This window comes from Martes martes, assembly GCF_963455335.1.
Source record: "Martes martes genome assembly, chromosome: 5".
Classification (NCBI taxonomy): Eukaryota; Metazoa; Chordata; class Mammalia; order Carnivora; family Mustelidae; genus Martes; species Martes martes.
In genome coordinates this window covers 115,660,052-115,678,377 of record NC_137892.1, presented here as the reverse complement: position 1 = coordinate 115,678,377, position 18,326 = coordinate 115,660,052, and the positions used below count along the sequence as shown (strand labels likewise).

Genomic DNA, 18,326 nt, shown 5'->3' with positions numbered 1-18,326 from the left:
AACACAGTTTTAGGACACTCTCAATTAAATCTGGTTACCTACAGATCTTCCTTACCACCATTCCTTTTGGGGTGCAGGGAGAGTAACAACATTCCAGAGAGCTTGGGAACTCCCAGAACTCCAGAACTCCCAGAGTTCTGTGAGACGGTGCTTCAGGACGCTAGCAGCTGGGCATGGGTGTGCTGGGGAAACTAAACCCCAATGCATCTGCAAGGTGAGACTCCAGAGGAAATTCCTGGCCCAATTCCCAATCAGTTGATGATGGTAAGCCAAGAGATTTACTGAAAAGCTCGCTGAGATCAAAAACCACTGCTTCTCCCCGAAGAATTGCCCTGGTAAGAATTTCCACAAAGCCGTGGTATTAGGAGCCTAGGACCAGCACAAGAGGCTACAGATGCTACCAGGCAGCCAAGAGCTGAGTGCCCTGCCCCATGTCTAGGCACTCGGGTCCAAATTAAATGCCGCCCCCAACCCGCCAACTGTCCCACCTCGTATATTATGTACACATATCTTTTCTATATATTCTATACAAACTCAACTCTCAGTCCTCCTTGGAAAGCAACAACTGATTCTTCCTTGGAAATCGTCTCCTATTGGGTAGACTGAGGCACATGCCACCCCCAGGCAAGGACAGAGCTTTCTCTTTCCCCTAGAATTCAGTATCCCCAGGCTTTTATACCTCCTCTCTGGTCTTCACGAGTATCTGGAATCACCCATTGTGATGAACAGCTCTATACAAGCTTCCATTTTATATACATGTATTGCACACATCATCTCAAATACATATGTATCTCATTTGCCAGATACTGTGTCCCATGCATTCCATCCTCTCATCCTCCAACAAGCCCACAAGGCCAGGATTCTCAGCATCCTGGTATTCCAGACAAGGACAGCTCAGAGAGGCTATGGAACTTGCTTAAGGTCATAAGTGATGGCTCCGAATCTGGCCTTTTGACTCCATGCTTGTAACACGGGATAGTTTAGGTTTGTGTTTTCCTTCCAAAGTAATGTTATCTTCAACCAATTACAAAATATTTCATTACTACAGAAATTTTAGAAAACACATATATGAATACAAAGAAAATTAGATTCACCGGCAAATGCAGCACTGAGAGGTAAGTGTGAGCATGTATACAGAACTGGTTCTTTACACACGCATGCCCCCACTTCTCTTGCTCATTGTGCTCTCGCCCTACAGACAACTGTTACTCCTGGGCTCTCCCTCCTGGCGCTCACCCTGCTGAGGTGGGCCCAGTCAGCGGTACCGCCACCAGGATCGGTCGGGTACCCAGAAAACTGAGGCCACACTGCAGGTTAGTGGCAAAGCTTGGACAAGGACATCAGAGGAACTGGTCCTTGTGATGGCCTGTGATGCTGTGTTGGGTGTGACCACCACTTCATAAATGGCCCAAGATGCAGCGTGGGGCTGAGCTGCCCTCCCACACCAGCCACTGAGGGAAAACCACGCTGGTCTCCTCTGTGCTTCCCGCCATGCTCGTCTCAGTGCTGCCAACTGCTGCCTCCCTAGGGAGGCTGGGCCTCCAGGCACGGGGCCAGCTGGTTGGGAAACAGCTTGAGGGATCGTGTCTGCCTGAGAACAAAGAGTAGCAAGACATGAAGAAACACCATGTGTAACCAAGGTGACCAACAGGAAGTGGAGACTTGCAAATTGAAAGGGAAAAAGAAGCAGAGGGGGGTAGGTGGTTCTTCAGAGGCCTCAGGAGAGCACACCACTGACCCAGGAGGCCCTGCGAGACCCGAGGCTCACCTTCCTTCCCCTATCCGCCCCAATTGCTTCATAAAGCCCTAGGAGGTATTTTCGGTAAAGAACCAACATCTCTGCGAGAAAACCATTTCAACACTCTCGAGAGGGTAGCGTGCGGCACATGGAGCCCACAATGCCAGTGACGTTCCCTCCTGTTGACCCCTAGCCTGTAGCATACCTCCAGCGGACAGAAAGGTCACCACAAGCCACCACATGGATCATGGGCCCCCTGAACTCAGGAGACAGCCAGCTCCAGACACACCTTATTCCCAGAAGCCAGAGCCTCTGCCCTCCAGAGCACATTCGGTGACAGGCCCCGCGATAGTGGCTGGGTATCCAGCTGTGGCCAAACACATGTGCGCCTGCCTCTCCGCAGTCCCTCTCCCACCCCGTTCCCCCATGAAGACCTCCCAACGCCTCCACAGACAACACTCATGGCCTTTTATAAAACATCCCCCAAGTTCTTCACTTCAGCAGCTTCCTGATATGACCACATCCCTCACACCTTCTCAACTGGGGATGCCCCTCATTCTCCCACACCCTCCTGTATCTAGGTGCATGGGTGGTTCTCTGTAACAGGTCCAACCCTGGATCTCTCTATCTTCCCTCCTGGGTCCCCATTCCTAAGTGGTGGCCTCAATAGCTCTTCACATGACACTTCCAGGTCCCTTCCTCAATTTCCAGATTCCTTCTGATGGACCTTCCGGCACCCTGACCCAACCATGCAGCCCAAAACAGGTCAGTAGGGTAAGCACGACCACAACCCCTGAGTCTCTCCAGGTGGGACTCCATTCCCCTGCTGACCTACCGTCCAGGATTTTTGCCACTGTGGTCAGCTGATGACAGGCACTGGAATCTTCTAAGAATTCACAGAAAAATGAAGGCTTCCCCCTGTACTGAGTTGGATAATGTCTCCCCCAAATCCCTATCTACCCACAACCTCAGAATGTAACGTTTTTTGGGAAATAGGGTCTTTACAGATGTGACCAAGTTACAACAAGGATGTACTGGATTAGGGTGGGCTCGTAACCAATGACTGGTGTCCTCATGAGAACAAAAAACAGAGACACACAGACATACAGAGGAAAGACTAGGCAGAGAGGATGCAGGAGGAAGACCAGGTGAAGACGGAGACCAAGAATGGACAAATGCAACTACAAGCCAAGGAGCACCAAGAGGCAAGGAAGGATCCTCCCCGAGAACCTCTGGTAGGAGCACAACCCTGCAGACACCTTGATTTTGAACTTCTAGCCTCCAGAACTGTGAGAATAAAATTCTACTGCTTTCCGCCACCCAGCCTGAGGCAGCCCTAGTGTTCTAGTGCATTCCCCATTTCTAGACTTACCGTCTCAGACTTCCCGGGGACACAGCTGGACGCCCACCTGGGCTCTACATGCGCTTCGAGTGAGCCTGATGCTTGACTACAAACTCCGTGAAGGTAGAGAACATGGCTGTGTTCACCACTTCTATTCCCAGGAGATGGCACCGCTTGGCATGTGGTCAGCTTTTAAACAATGTATGTTGAATCCAAGAATGAACGCAAGGTAGGCAGAGGGAGAAGCAGGCTTTCTGCTGAGCAGGGAGCCTGGCGTGGGGTTTGACCCCAGGACCCCGGGATCATGACCTGAGCTGAAGGCAGACGCTTATTCTCCTGAGCCACCCAGGCGTCCCAAATGGTCTTTTTTTAAAGCAACATTAATAATCAATGAGATAATAATGAGAGAATGTGCACCAAGCATTTAACAGCATCTGGCCTATCATAGGCACCCAAAACACATCAACTCCCTTAACTAAATGAAGTCTTTAAAGAGGAAACCGAAATTAGCACATGCTAGGAGGCGCTTTCTTTTCTTTTCTTTTCTTTTTTTTTAAAGATTTTATTTATTTATTTGACAGGCAGAGATCACAAGTAGGCAGAGAGGCAGGCAGAGAGAGAGAGAGAGGAGGAAGCAGGCTCCTTGCCAAGCAGAGAGCTAGATGTGGGGCTCCATCCCAGGACCCTGGGATCATGACCCGAGGCAGAGGCTTTAATCCACTGAGCCACCCAGGCACCCCCATAGGAGGAGCTTTCCAAGAACCATGTTCACTGTGAAAAAAGCCAATTGGGCTCAGCAATGGAAAAATACTTTGTTCCAACTAGTAAGAAACTTGAAGCCCTTCCCTCCTTTTGTTAACTGGTCCTTTGACTCTATTTCCTAAAACTCTCAAGTCTCCCCGCTTCCTGCCCTAGCTCAGATGCCATTTCTTTGGATCATCACCAATGATAAAGATACAGGTCTCCAAGGCCAAGGCCATTTCCCAGTGATCTAGCACTCCCCTCCTCCTAGCACTCCGAGCACTCACAGGATACATATGCACATCTGGGAGCCCCACCTCCCCAGAGCCAAAGCTTCTGGCCTCTCCCCTCCCCTACTCACTAGACTACCCTTCGCAGGTCACCGAGTGGCCATCACACATTGCCCTGGGCTCTGGGAGATGAACTTCCTCCACACCTCTCTCTGCCTAGCAAGCTTCTGCTTATTGTTCGAACCCAGCCCAAACCGCACCTCTCTTTGAAGCTTTTCACACATCTTTAGGCAACGAGGTGTCACCATCTGTACAGCGGTTAACAGGTGAGCTCTGGAGCCAGGCTGCGTGCCTTCCAATCCCGGCTCTGCCATCTTCTTAGCTGTATGGCCTTAGGTAAGTTATTTAACTATCTACACTTAAGGATGTCTCAGCTGTGAAACAGGGATAATTATAGTACATACTAGAGGGGGCTGCTGAGGACTTGGGTTGTGGAAGGGAATATTTGTCAAGCAAGCACCCATAAATGCATGGTAATGTGGACTATCGTTACACTACTGTTGGGGGTCCCCAGGACATGGCTGAGTCTACACTACCCTGGCAGAGCCCCCCACATGTCTACAGATTGTATTTGGGGCTCAGTAAATGCTGAATAAAGAGGCTGTCTGCCAATGAGGTCACGGAGATGGCCCAAGGAAACCAGCCAGAATTCTGTCTTCCCCAGACTCATGGTCTAGAAAGGTTACCTGTGGCCCCTAGGCTTTCTCCCTTCTCACCAGAGTGCTAAAATCCCTTCCTCCCCAAATAGGCCTCCAGGGAGGCTCCTGACACCTAGGAAGATTTCCCTAGTGGCCTGACAAAAATGCCCCCCAGAAACCACTTCATGGCCAATCCCATGCAAAATGAACCCTGAAGTGTTACAGGATAATGGAGTATGATGCCTGCGACTCAGTTCTTTTTTTTTTTTTTTAAGATTTTATTTATTTATTTGACAGAGAGGGAGATCACAAGTAGGCAGAGAGGCAGGTAGTGAGAGAGAGAGAGAGAGAAGCAGGCTCTCTGTTGAGCAGGGAGCCCGATGCGGGGCTCGATCCCAGGACCCTGGAATCATGACTTGAGCCGAAGGCAGAGGCTTAACCCACGGAGCCACCCAGGCTCCCCAAGCAACTCGGTTCTAGAAGAAAAAATGAATAAAGATGGAAGGAGAGAAGGGTTAAGGCGAACGTGTTAAAATGTTCACAATTTTTGTACCACGCTGGCAACTCTTCTGTAAGTCTGATATTTCAGAACAGAAAGTGAGCTCCAAAGGAGAGACTAACAAGAGATATCAACTCAGAGCCAAGGGCTTTAGACCACTAACCCCCACATTCTCACATCGCTTGAGGGGAAGTTCACGTTACACCATCTCTGACTTCAAGGCTGGCTGCCGTTCTCCTGCCATCCTAAGTCAGACTCCGGACAGCAGATCGCATGGTTTTAAAGACCCAGTTCTCCCTCTTAAGAGGGAAACCCTGGCTGAGCATTTAAGCTCTCAGAGGCCCCTTCTCTACCAGCAGGATGGAGTTACTGGGAGCCATGCTACCCACCCCATAACCCTGTTTTAACAGCAAAGTCCAGGAAGGCAATGTGTAGGCTGTAGGGCACAGACTCCAGATAAGCGTCCGTGACGTGCAGCAGAAGAGACACAGCCCCAGCCTGCCCTCACGGGCCTGCCCTTTATGGGGGGAAGCCGGTTCTAAACCAAATATTCCCCTTAAGAACTGTGTAATTACAAACCATGCTGAGCGTTGAAGGAAAAACATGGGGTGGTCTGAGAACGTGACAAGGGGCCCAGGCCCAACCTTGTCTGGGAGTCAGGGAAGGCTTCTCTGAGGAAGTGCTGTTTGAGCCGACAGCTTGACAGCAAGCAGGCTACAGCATACTAAAATCCCACAAGAGTAGGGAAGTATAGGAAACAAACTGTGAACCGTGGACTCAAGTTAAATGATACCATGAGGAAGTAATAGGCCAAATCAAAGGTAGGGGACATTTATCAGAACAAATGACCCGGTTTCTCCAAAAGTCAACATTATAGGAAAAAAAAAAGTTTTTAAGAGACTTGGGCAGGGAGGGTGGGCAGGGAGACCATCAGCAAATAAAAAATGTAAGGAGTAATTAAAAAAAAAAGTTCTTTGTTTATTGGTGGGGGGCAGAGGGAGAGGGAATCCCAAGTAGATCCATCACTGAATGCAGAGCCCAATGCAGGGCTTGATCCCACGACCCCAAGATCATGACCTGAGCCAAAATCAAGAGTCGAACGCTCAACAGACTGAGCCACCCCGGCACCCCAAAAGTAATTTTTTTTAAAGAAATGTAATACATGGACCTTATCTGGATAATGTTTTGAATAAACCAATGATAAAAGCCATCTTTGAGACCCGTGGAGAAGGTAAATATGGACTGGGCAACAATAGATTATCAGTGAATTGTCGTTGATTTTGTTAGGTGTGATAATGGCATGGTTGCTACATTAAAAAAATGTCTGTTACTAGATATTTATGGGTAAAGTGACACGCTGTCTGGGGAACAGATGAAACATGTACTAAGCTTGGTGGAGGGTACATGGGGATTCATTTTACTATGTTCTCTACTTTTGTGTATCTTTAAAAATCTCTATCATAAAAAATTAAAACAGAGAGACACTCCAGAGTCAGACATGCTCTGAGTTGTCTGGGTTTTTCACAACGATCAGAAAAACCAGCAGTCATTATGTGCCAAGCTGTCTTCCATAATGTCACATCTAACGGGTCCCCCATATTTTAGTGTATTAGACAAATCACAGTAAAAGCAATTCCTTTCTGATGGGCATTTAGGTTCTTTCCAACTTTTCCTTACTGTCACTGAATCTAGTTCCCGATACTTCTCTTTTAATGACCTTCCCCTCCCATCCTTGTTGCCTCAGCCCACCCACCCAAGTCACTGCATGATCATTTCTGGACTGAGTAGCTCGTGCGTGGTACAAGTGTGGATGTCTCTAACCCAAAGAATGCCCAGCCTCTGGCTCTGCCTGCTCCTGTGACCTCCAAGAGAACCAATCCTCAGGGCAAGGCAAATTTGGCCTCAAGAAAGATTCAGTTTCTAAGGAAGTGCCCCTTGGGGGTCAGTGGCACCACACACGGAGGGGGCTAAGAAGCAGCACGGGGAGTTTTCCAGCCAAGGTAGGAGATGACCTCAACAGCCCTCACCCAGACTGACACGTGTCCCAGGCTGGTTCCCTGCTGCAGACGGGGCTCCCCAGGTCCTGGGAATATCTATTCAGAGTTCCCTTCCCACTCCCCTCCAGACTCCAGAGCTTTTTCCACCCTGGGTTCCCATTCCTTTCAAACACAGCCAGGAGACACCCTCTGACCTATCCAAAGGGCACTGATTTTTTTTTTTTTTTTTTTTTAAATAAAAGCCAATACCTAGGTCTCGCAAAGCTGCTGGGAAGCAGGCACTCTCTCACACCATTGGTGGAAGTGCAAACAGACACAATCTTTCCGGAATTTATTAACTGGTGATGTGCAAAGTTCTTAACATTTTACCCTGTCACCAACAATTTCATTTTAGGAATTTATTCCCAAGACCATACCCACAGACAGACTAGGATCACCACCACAGTACGATTTATAATCAAATGGTACACTAGGAGTGCCTCAAAGGACAAGAGGGAAATGGATGAAAGACTTGTGTTATATACATAAACAAATGGAGTATTACTCAGCAGGAAAAAAATAAACTCCTAACAGACACAACAACAGGGATGAATCTCAGACATATTATGCAAAACAGAAAAAGGCAGACAGGAAAGAGTCCATGCGGGTAACTACATTTACATGAAACTCCAGGAAAGACAAATACCGTCCACAAACAGCAGACCACTGCCTGGGACTGGGGAGCAGGATGGAGAGTGACTGACTGAGAAGGAGCACAGCGGAGCATTCCAGGCTGATGGCAATGCTCTGTATCTTTGGTAATGTTCTGTATCTTTTTTTTTTTTTTAAGGATTTTTTTTAAAGATTTTATTTGTTTATTTGACAGAGAGAGAGAGATCACAAGTAGGTAGAGAGGCAGGCAGGGAGAGAGAGGAGAAAGCAGGCTCTCCACTGAGCAGAGAGCCCAATGTGGGGCTCGATCCCAGAACCCTGAGGTCATGACCTGAGCCGAAGGCACAGGCTTAACCCACTGAGCCGCCCAGGCACCCCTCTAAGGATTTTCTTTTCAAGTTTATTTATTTAAACCATCTTTATAGCCAATGTGGGGCTCGAACTCATGACCCAGAGATCAAGAACCACATGCTCTACCAACTGAGCCAGCTAGGTGCTCTGGCACTGTTCTGTATCTTGAATACGGTGGTAGTTACATGACTGCATACATTTACCCAAACTCACCGTGCACTATAAACCGAACGCACTCTTAAGATCTGTACATCTCACTATAGACTGTAACTCAGTTTTAACTCAAAAGTAGTAACTCCACCTAAATATCCAAGAAGGAGATGAGCCAACCAAATCCCAGTGTATCCACACAATAAAACACGATGCATGACATCGTAGAAAAATACTTAATGACATAAAAAGTTATTTAATGCATACAGTTAAGAAAGAAAAAATTAAGCTCTAGAAATGTAATATACAAAGGCTTATTTTTAAAGATTTTATTTATTTATTTGAAAGAGAGAGAGAGAAATCATGAGCAGGGGGGAGGGACAGAGGGAGAAGCAGGCTCCCCTCTGAGCAGGGAGCCAGATGGAGGGCTTGATCCCAGGACCCTGGGATCATGACCTGAGCGAAGGCAGATGTTTAAAATTGACTGAGCCACCCGGGCATCGCTACAGTGGCATTTTGTAAGATAAAATATATATATTTAGATAAAAAATGACCAAAAAGAAATATCCCAGCCATTTATTCAATAAAAATGTATTAGTATCTACTATATAACTGAGCAGAAAAGACAGAAAAAAAAATCCCTCCTTATCATGGAGATTCTGTTCACTGATTTCACAGATAATATTTGAATTATTACAAAATACACATTAAAAAATCAAATGGTACAAGAAAGTGTAAATTTTACTACACTTGTGTTAGAAAACACACACACACACACACGTGTTCTTGTTTATGCAGAGAATAACTCTGGAAGGATTCACAAGAAGCTGGGATCAGTGGTACCTTTTAGAAAGGGAGATCAGGGCAACGGATCTACCCCCTTTTCTTTTTTCAAGATTTTATTTGAGAGAGGGAGTGTGTGTGTGTGTGTGTGTGAGAGAGAGAGAGAGAGAAAGCATGAGGAGGGGGAGAGGAGAGCGAGAGAAAGCAGACCCCCTGCTGAGCAGGGAGGAAGGTCAATCCCAGGACCCCAGGATCGTGACCTGAGCCCAGGGCAGCCGCTCAACACATGACTGAGCCACCCAGGCACCCCACTATCTACCCTTTTATGTAGCTTAATTTTTGTTACCATGTTCTCATATTACTTATTCTAAATAAGCACAATCACTTGTTTCTACTTTTTTTGCTAGTGTCCAATAACCAGGAATTGGGTACAGAAGAATGATACAGAAATGTGGGCATGATATACTCTGAAATGAACAGAGTGTTTAGAGACAAGCTTTTTCCCGCTTTTACTAAAAAAAACAAAACACAGAAAACAAAATAAAATGTACGATGATGACATCCACACAAAGGAAGAGAAGAACCTAACCCAAAGTTTCAACAGAGATTACTTCCAAGTGCTGGGACTGGAGGAGGAATTTGACTTTCTTCTGCTTGCTTATATTTGTTTTTGCAGTCTCCTAAACAAACAAGCAAAAAAACCCCACCCCACTTTGTGTGTGTGTGTACACAGTTTAATAACTTTAAAAAAACAAAAAGAGAGAAAACTGCAGACCCACAGTGTCACCTCTCTGCCAGGTGCTCAGATACACGAGAGAATCGTTGGCTGCGCTCGCTTTACCCAAGGGGGTGTGTGGTTTAGGAAGACAAAGAACAAGTCAAGGGCAGAGGCACAGGGCCAGCTCAAAGCCTTAACCGTCCTCCCTCACTTGGCACAGGCTTCCCCAGTCAGCTGGGGTACCTGCCAACCCCTGCCCCACCCCAAAATCCAGAGGCCCCAAAGGCTGACCGAGTACGCACATATCCATGTATTTTCTCTGGGACACCTGGGAGGCAGGTGGGGCAGGGATCACACCATCCTGACGGGCAGGCGAAAGGAAGGCTCCAAAATAATGTGCTTCTTCCACAGGTAAGGTGCAGTGAGACCAAGCCTCAGGTGAGTGTTGTGGGCCCACTGAGCATGCCATTTCCCAATCCATCTTCCATCCCCTCTATACAATGGGGGGGGGGGGCGGCGCAGCGCCAGCCCTATCACCCTTGTCAACAGTGCTTCAGGAAAGTCTGCTTATACTAAAAGCCTCACCTCGCCCTCCAGGAAGGGGCCCTAAGGGCCAACTGCTTAGGATCTCCCTTGAAGACCACAAGCATAGGCAGCCCTGTCAGTAGGTTAAGGGTTTATCAAAACCAGCCAATGGGGTCTGACAGGCTTAAATGACACATTTCTGGAACTGGCAGACACATCTTGTGGCCAGTGTCAAGAGCATTTTCGTATTGGTAGATCCAGTCCGGGCTCATGATTTGGGAAGAACTCACCCCTGGGTGTGCAGAAGCCCCAAAGGAGGGGAGGGGAATAGAAAAACCAATGAGGGCGTGACCCAGTCAAACTGCGGAGCAGAGACTTGGATCAACACTTTCTATGAAAAGTCAAACGTCGGCCTTGCAGTGGGGAAGTTTAAGGAATTTAGGGAGAAGAGTGAGTGAAAAAAAAAAAAAATAAAACCACAGACATTGGAAGAGATACATTAAAGGATGTGAAGCTTTAGAAGCCACTAGATAACGATGTGGCTTTAACCCGGGGCAGGGGAGCTGGGGTGAGATTCTCCCACCTCCAGCTGTCAGAATTCAGGTCAGAGAAGCCCTGGAGGCGTCCCTCCCGTGCCCTGACAAGTCAGAACACCATCATGTCCACCCCAGGGACACGCAACAGCAGAAGCCAAACCGCTTCAAGGTGAGAAGCGTCACCCACAGGTGAGGTGCCAGGACCAAATAAGGAAGGCCCCGGCCGGGCAATCAGCCCTTCCAAGGCCCAGAGCAAGGCCAGAGCCCGGGACTGCTAGCTTCTCAGCACGGCTGAAAGAAAACCCAACGTGGAGAGTCACTGTCACATCGACTGAAACCCAAAGCCTACGGTGCCATGGACGGCAGAGCCTGGATGGTCTCGTGCCATCTTTGTTAAAATGGATGATTTTGCAATCTTTGTTAAAATGGATGATTTTGCAAATGAATTTATGTACAAGCTCTGATACAATGATCTGTTTGCTCTCAACAATTACTCACACCCTCTGAGTCTGGTAGTTTCCCATCTGTAAAACAAGGTCAATGCCAGCACTAGTGGTCAATGCTTGGGGAGCAGAGCGCACTCGGCACACCGCCGGAAACAGTGAGTGCTCAACAGACAGTAGCCGCCAATGTTATCATCACTAAACATCATTTTTGTTGATGGTGTGTAGGAAGAGCTTTGTATAAACTCAGTCAGAAATCAGTAAAAATGTCCTCTATCCGTCTACTGGTTCACGAAATGTGTCTCGGACAGGTAAAGTTCTCTAAGTATACAATGAGGCAAGCTTCAGGAAGTAGGCTGATTGCAGGTCTGGGGCAGGCCAAGAAGACCCCCAAGATATCACATGACCCCAACCCCAGGAGGTGAACAGGATGGAGGGAGCCTCTGGCACACAGGTTCCCCAGGGTCCTGAAGATAAAGCTATGAGATCATGCCAGGTAGGGCTTGTCCACATGCCTTTGAGAGGGTGAGGGTCTTAAATTTTAAATTTAAGGTGGGTTCCTCTTTTTGGGGAAAAAAAGAAAAGGTAGCTCTCAGGTTTTTTTGTTTTTTGTTTTTTTAATATTTTATTTGAGAGAGCGAGCAAGAGCAAGAAACCACAAGCAGGGGAGAGTGCCGGGCAGGGAACCCGATGTGAGGCTCGATCCCAGGACCCTGGGATCATGACCTGAGCCAAAGGCAGATGCTTAACTGACTGAGCCACCCAGGCACCCCAGGTTTTAATGGGCTCTCAGCTTTAATCTGAATACTTATGGAGATATACACCTGGTTACAGGGAAACATCACCAACAGCCTCACTGTCACCACTGGCCTGGTGAGGATCTGTTCCCCGCCTTGTGCTCACTGAAGTTCAAGGGCACAGGTGTTACAAGAAAGAAACCTGACCACCACCGCCACCCCCACCCCTGTACCGGCTGGCAGCCCGACCCCCAGCAGGAAGTAGCTGGAGAAAGGGGTTCTAGGTCGGTTCCAGCAGAAGCAATAGGGCCAGGAAGAATGATGAAGGGAGCAATTTAAGGCTGAGCATGGGAATAAAGTAGCTGGAGAGAGAGACATTTCTCCAGAGGGATGTGGGCGGGAGGAGGGTTCCATTCTCCCCCACACGGTCAGGATGCTTTAGGCTAACTGCTTAGATTTTGCTGATGGTGTCTAGCTGCTGGGTCCCAAGGACGTGACTTTTGGCAAATTGATGGTTTTCCCAGCCTCAACCCCCTGCCACCCAAAAGCCCAATGGGATAATGATGCCTTTCCTTAATAAGGATTACCTGTCACACTTGTGAAGCCTTCCGAGGGTGGTCACAAACCCCAAGCCTTACTCTGACCACACACTATGTGAAAGTGACGGTCCGTTTCACATTCAGCTTCACATTTAACAATCATTAAATGGAAAGGCACAATGCCTGTCATGTGACATATCTCCCAAGTTCTCAGGTCCTCATTCACTCCTAACATTCCTATAAAATATCCCAAAGGAGGGGCACCTGGGTGGCTTAGTCGTTAAGCGTCTGCCTTCAGCTCAGGTCATGGTCCCAGCGTCCTGGGATCGAGCCCCACAGCAGGCTGCTTGCTCCGCGGGAAGCTTGTTTCTCCCTCTCTCACTCCCCCTGCTTGTGTTCCCTCTCTCGCTCTGCCTGTCTCTCTGACAGATAAATAAATAAAATCTTAAAAAAAAAAAATCCCCAAGGAGATTCATTCTTGTTGCCACTCTGCTCAGATCAGGGAGACGCTATTCTGGATACTGACACCTGGCACTGAACAAGACAGACACAGGCCAATTCCTGCAGAACATACACTCTAGTGTAGGGGAGAAGATAATCAACAGAAAATAAATCCAGATACTGGCAAATACTATAAAGGAAAGAAAACAGGATGATCTGATGGAGAGACACGAGAACAGTAAAAGAGGAATACAGACTTCAGGTACAGGGGACAGCCAGTGCAAAGGCCCGGAAACGCCGAATAAGCTTGACTCATTCAAGGAATAGAAGGGTGGTCAGTATGGGAAGGAGTGGGAGGCAAGGTCGGAGAGCGGGCCAGGGCCCAACTGTGTCAGGTACTACAGGCAGAGGTCACTGTGAGTGCAATGGGATGACACTGGAGGTCTTTAAGCAGGGAACCGACACGATCTAAGTTCCGGTGGTAATGGGGAGAATGGACAATGGCGGCCAGGTTCCAAGTTTTGAGAAGTTAAACAAGTGGCTCAGAGTCTGACCATGGGAACTAGTTCGCATCCAACATCACAGTTCATTTCCACAGTGTCACATTTCGCACACAATAGTACAATGTGGAATCGCACATTGTACACTGTACATTGTACATTTTATTCTGGAATTGCACATCTGACAAAGTGGGGCTCCCATTATCTCTGTGATCCAGCCTTGCTTCCTACATCAGTCAAGGAGCAGAACCACTCCTGGTTCAATGACTGACAATTCAACAGCACACAAGGAAACGTGCTCTGTGTTCACCTGGCAACATATGACAAACGAGGGTCGACTAAGTGCCAGACACTTGCAAAGTTGTCCTACAGCGTTAGAAATGTATTACTGGGATAGATGCCTACCAAAAAATTACTCTGGGGAAAATTTAAAGTCCTCATTCCTTAAGAAAGGTGAGGCTGGTGAGCTCCCCCTAGTCCTCACTTTTCTCTGCAAACTCTCCATAAAGCCAAATTGTCTCAAGAGGCGTCTGTTTCTTTGAACAGAGAGAAGAAATAAAGGAGAAAAATAGTTAATATATTGGGGAGGTAGGACACTGTAGCCAAAGGAACATGGGATTTGCCCTTAAAAGACCCCGGGCATCAAACCCTGGGTGAGGTTTCTATTTCTAACCTGTAAAATCTGGACATACGTGTCCTCCCTGAGGTGGGTAGCCCGTAAGAAATTACCACAGCACCGAGGTGTGGCTGAGGCACAATTAACAGGGGACTGTCTGCCCCTGCTCCTCTGAGCAGCTGGAAGGCTCGTATAAAAGATGGGGGATTCTCAGGTAACTGAGCTAGTTCAGTTTATGCTGTTCGCAGAAAGCCTTCCTGCATCAAAGGGACAAATCAGGGACAGTCATTGCTCCCAAGATCTGAGCAGAACTGACTACACTCAAGCCTATGAGAAACAAGGAAGCCCGGTTTCCATGGCAGTTTTCACTACTTCACTTAGCCACCAGCTCTGGGAAAGAACCAAGACTAGACTGCCTGGTACACCAACAGCTATCCCTGCTTTCTACCTGACCACCAAGACCTAGATTCCTTCTCCAGATGACCAGAATGGGCTGTACCCTGGCCATTCTGCTCTCCCAGAAGAGGACCAAAGGAAGCAGAAAAAAACTACAGCCTGGGGAACCAATGTCAGACAGAGGTAGATTAATAGGTACAGGAAAAAAAATTAATAATAATAATGGAAAACAGCCACTCCCCCCTTGAGGGGAAAAAACCCTTAACAGCTGGTGACTTTTTTTTTAAAAGATTTTATTTATTTATTTATTTGACAGAGAGATCACAACCAGGCAGAGAGGCAGGCAGCAGGCAGAGAGAGAGGGGGAAGCAGGCTCCCTGCTGAGCAGAGAACTCGAGGTGGGGCTCGATCCCAGGACCCTGAGATCATGACCTGAGCCGAAGGCAGAGGCTTACCCCACTGAGCCACCCAGGCGCCCCAACAGCTGGTGACTTTTTAAGTAGAACTCCACAGACAATGGATACAAATGCACTGGTTGTGGGACCTGTGTAGGGACCCAGGTACCCCACAAAGAAGACCTCTCCCTCCCTATGTTGGGCTGAATAGTATCTACCCATGTTCCCAAATTCATGTCCACCTACAATCTCTGTAGGTGGTCTTATTTGGAAAGAGGGTCTTTTCAGACATAATTAATTAAGATGAGGTCTTACTGGATTAAAGTAGACCCTATTCCAATGAGTGGTGTTCTTATAAGTAGAGAAAACAGACAGACACATAGACAGAACGCCCTGTGACAACCAACTCACTGGAATGACGCATCTGCAAGCCAAGGAACTCCATGGATTAGGACGGCCCTGCCAACACCTTGATTTTGGATTTCTAGACTCCAGAATTGTGAGAGAACACATTTCTGTTGTTTTAAGTTCCCTTGTCACAGCAGCCCTAGAAACCCAATACACAAAGGGCACCTGCGTGGCTCAGGTCATGACCTCAGGGTCCTAGGATGGAGCCCCACATCAGGTTCCCTGTTCACTGGTGAGTCTGCCTTTCCCTCGCCCCCCTGCTCATGTGCGCACTCTCTCTCTCTGTCAAATAAATAAATAAAATCTTAAAAAAAAAAAAAGGAAAGGAAAAAAACCAATACACTCCTCTATTTCACACCTGTTTCCCAAACCACCCTTCCCAGTCTCAGCCCAGAAACAGGAGGCAAGACACACAGGCCAAGCCACCAACCTTGGAAGTTCTACCTTCTCCGTGCCCATCAGCACTTCTCCCTTTAAGGTGAGGGGAGTGAGTGTAGGGATCACATTTCAGCTGCCCCCAGAGGCAAACTGGCAGGGGGAGGGGAGTGTTTGTTTTGTCCCCACATCCTCCCAGTTTTGCAACTTCTCATTTAGACTAGTGTGTCTTCAATTTTATTCAGTCCCATCCCAGAGATTTTTTTTTTTGAGGGGGGTCATAACTATATATACCGTGCACTTTCATTTACCTATCATTTCTTTACATCGAGTCACAACTGTTTCTATCTTAAACTGCTACATCGTTACAATCATTGGGAATCAGCAGCATCTACCCTATGCAGAACTTGCTAGATATGCATTTAAAAATTTCACATTAAAATAAATACACAATCATTTTTTTAAAACGTACTGTTTAAAATTACCTCAGCTGTCAATACTATGCGAAACGCAGCTTTAAGGAGTTTAGTGACTACCTCCGTTGAGCCGTCTGGGTTCCTAATAAGTAAGACCAGTTAAAGCTCTCCCAATCTCGAATGTCTCCCCCCAGACACTCCGGGAGAAGGGGAAGGGCAGGACGAAGGCAAGGCACCGGGAGTTTGAGTACCTACGCGGGACGACGTGCGGACCTCGAATCGAGACCCCATTAAATGCCCAGCCCCACGACCGCGGCGGGGAGGAACTGACCTTCTCGCGCAGGGTGCAGTGGACGTCCGAGGCGACGCGCCCTTCCCACCACGGCTCATCCATCATCGGGTTTGCAGCGCAGCGATCCGACGCTACCGGGCCCTCAGGGCGCACCCTGCGTGGACACGGCAACTCGAGCAGCCGCAGCACGCCCCCCTCCCCGGCTCCGATCCCCGGCACCCCTACCCTCGCTCGTCCCCGGCTGGGGCCCGAACGGGCACCCATTCCTGCCCCGCTCGGCGGAGCTGGTGGTCGCCTCCGGTCCCGGCGAGGGTACGGTGCCCCTTTACGCTCTGCTCGCGGGAGCCGGAGCGACTTGGAGCTGTGCAACAACTTGCAGAATTTTTATCTTCCTTTTAGCAAAAGTTGCAGAGAAAGTTGTCGGCTCCGGTAGGTCGCCCGAGGCTGGGGCTCCGGCAGCGGCCACCGGCTCGCCGTCCCCCACTCCACCCCCGCCGCCCAGCCTTTGTCCTGCTCCCACATCCTGCCCTAGAGCCGGGGCGAAACTCACGCATCCCTCTTCGGCCGTGGGGGTGCTGCGGGCGCCAGGCCCCTATCAGGGCCGAGCCGGCGGTGCCCTCGGGTGCCTGCACGCGTCAGGGCGGACGAGCGGGGCGCTCCACGCTCTCCGCTGCCGCTTCCGCAGCCCCGCTCGCCCCCTCCGCCGCCGCGCCCCTGTGTGCGCTCAGGTCCCGCCGCGGCTCGCAGCCTCCCCGCCGACGGGGGCCTCCCTCCCTCGCTGGGGGAATTGGGGGCCGGGCGTCGCGCATGCGCCGCCGGCCCGCACCCCCGCGGGGCGGGGGGCTGGGAATTGGAGTCTTTTCTTTCGCCAGGGCTGGCTCCGCTTCCTGCCCGCCCTCCTCCCCCGCCTGGGTGGAAAGCTTCCTCTCACCTTCGCGGAGTCTCTGGGTGGCCTCCCGGGCGCCTCGTGGGCTTGCACGCGGAGCGCAGGGACCGCAGCGCCACCTGCGCGCACCACGCGTGAAACGCGCGGGCAGGATGCCCCCAGAAAGTTCGGTCTCCCGCGTGCTCCGCTGTAGCCAGTCTTACGTAGGTTTCACCTGTTTTTTCTTTCTTTCTGTTTGTTTTTTGTTTGTTTGTTTGTTTGTTTTAAACTTGTCCTGCCATCGGGAGGTAGATTTCCAAACGGACAGTTCCCACGAAAGCTCGAGAAAAGCCACTCTTGGTTATCCACGAGTCCTTAATTCTAAAGGAGGATCAGTATACCAACTGGTATTTATCACGTTCCTGCAGAGCGTAGATCTCAGGTTGGAGGAAAACCTGTCTTTTGGAAGGGTACCGTGGATGGAAAGCATTGTCATTTTAATTCAGCTGATTGTTTTCGGAAAGGCACTCCCTTGAATCAGCTGATCTGTTGGCTCATCTGTGACCTGTCCTGTTGGCTGACTTTTTAGTGTGTGTGATACTTTTGGAGAGTCACAGATGTGTTTCAAATCCACCTACAAAGTGGATGTTTTTTGCCAAGTTCCTCACACACTCTGAGACTGGGAACCTTCTTGAGTAAAATGGGAATAAAAATTGCACCAGCCTGCTGGAGATAATGTATTATTACATAAGATAATTCGTGTAAAAGGATAATGGCCAAGACAAATTTAAAAAAAAAGAAAAAACACAATAAATAGCCATGCCTAAAGAACGTTTAGTTTCTGACTGATTTCCTGCAAGCACATAACCCACCTGGAAAAAAATTTTTAAGTCAGCTTTGATAAGCTTCAGCTGGAGCTTAAAGAGCAGTTTTAATATAATATA

The 18,326-nt window shown here is 48.8% G+C and overlaps 1 protein-coding gene across 1 annotated transcript in view; it reads right to left on the bottom strand.

Moving 5' to 3' along the window:
* Positions 1 to 17,326, bottom strand: part of CCNJL (cyclin J like) — a gene marked incomplete at its 5' end in the record, with an annotated part of 55,738 nt that extends 38,412 nt beyond the window's left edge. Inside the window, 5 exon segments of the mRNA XM_080805065.1 lie at positions 16,557 to 16,671; positions 17,068 to 17,090; positions 17,093 to 17,133; positions 17,136 to 17,214; positions 17,216 to 17,326. Of these exon segments, the coding sequence (XP_080661191.1) occupies positions 16,557 to 16,671; positions 17,068 to 17,090; positions 17,093 to 17,133; positions 17,136 to 17,214; positions 17,216 to 17,326 (369 nt within the window).
* Between the last annotated feature and the right edge of the window lie 1,000 nt (positions 17,327 to 18,326).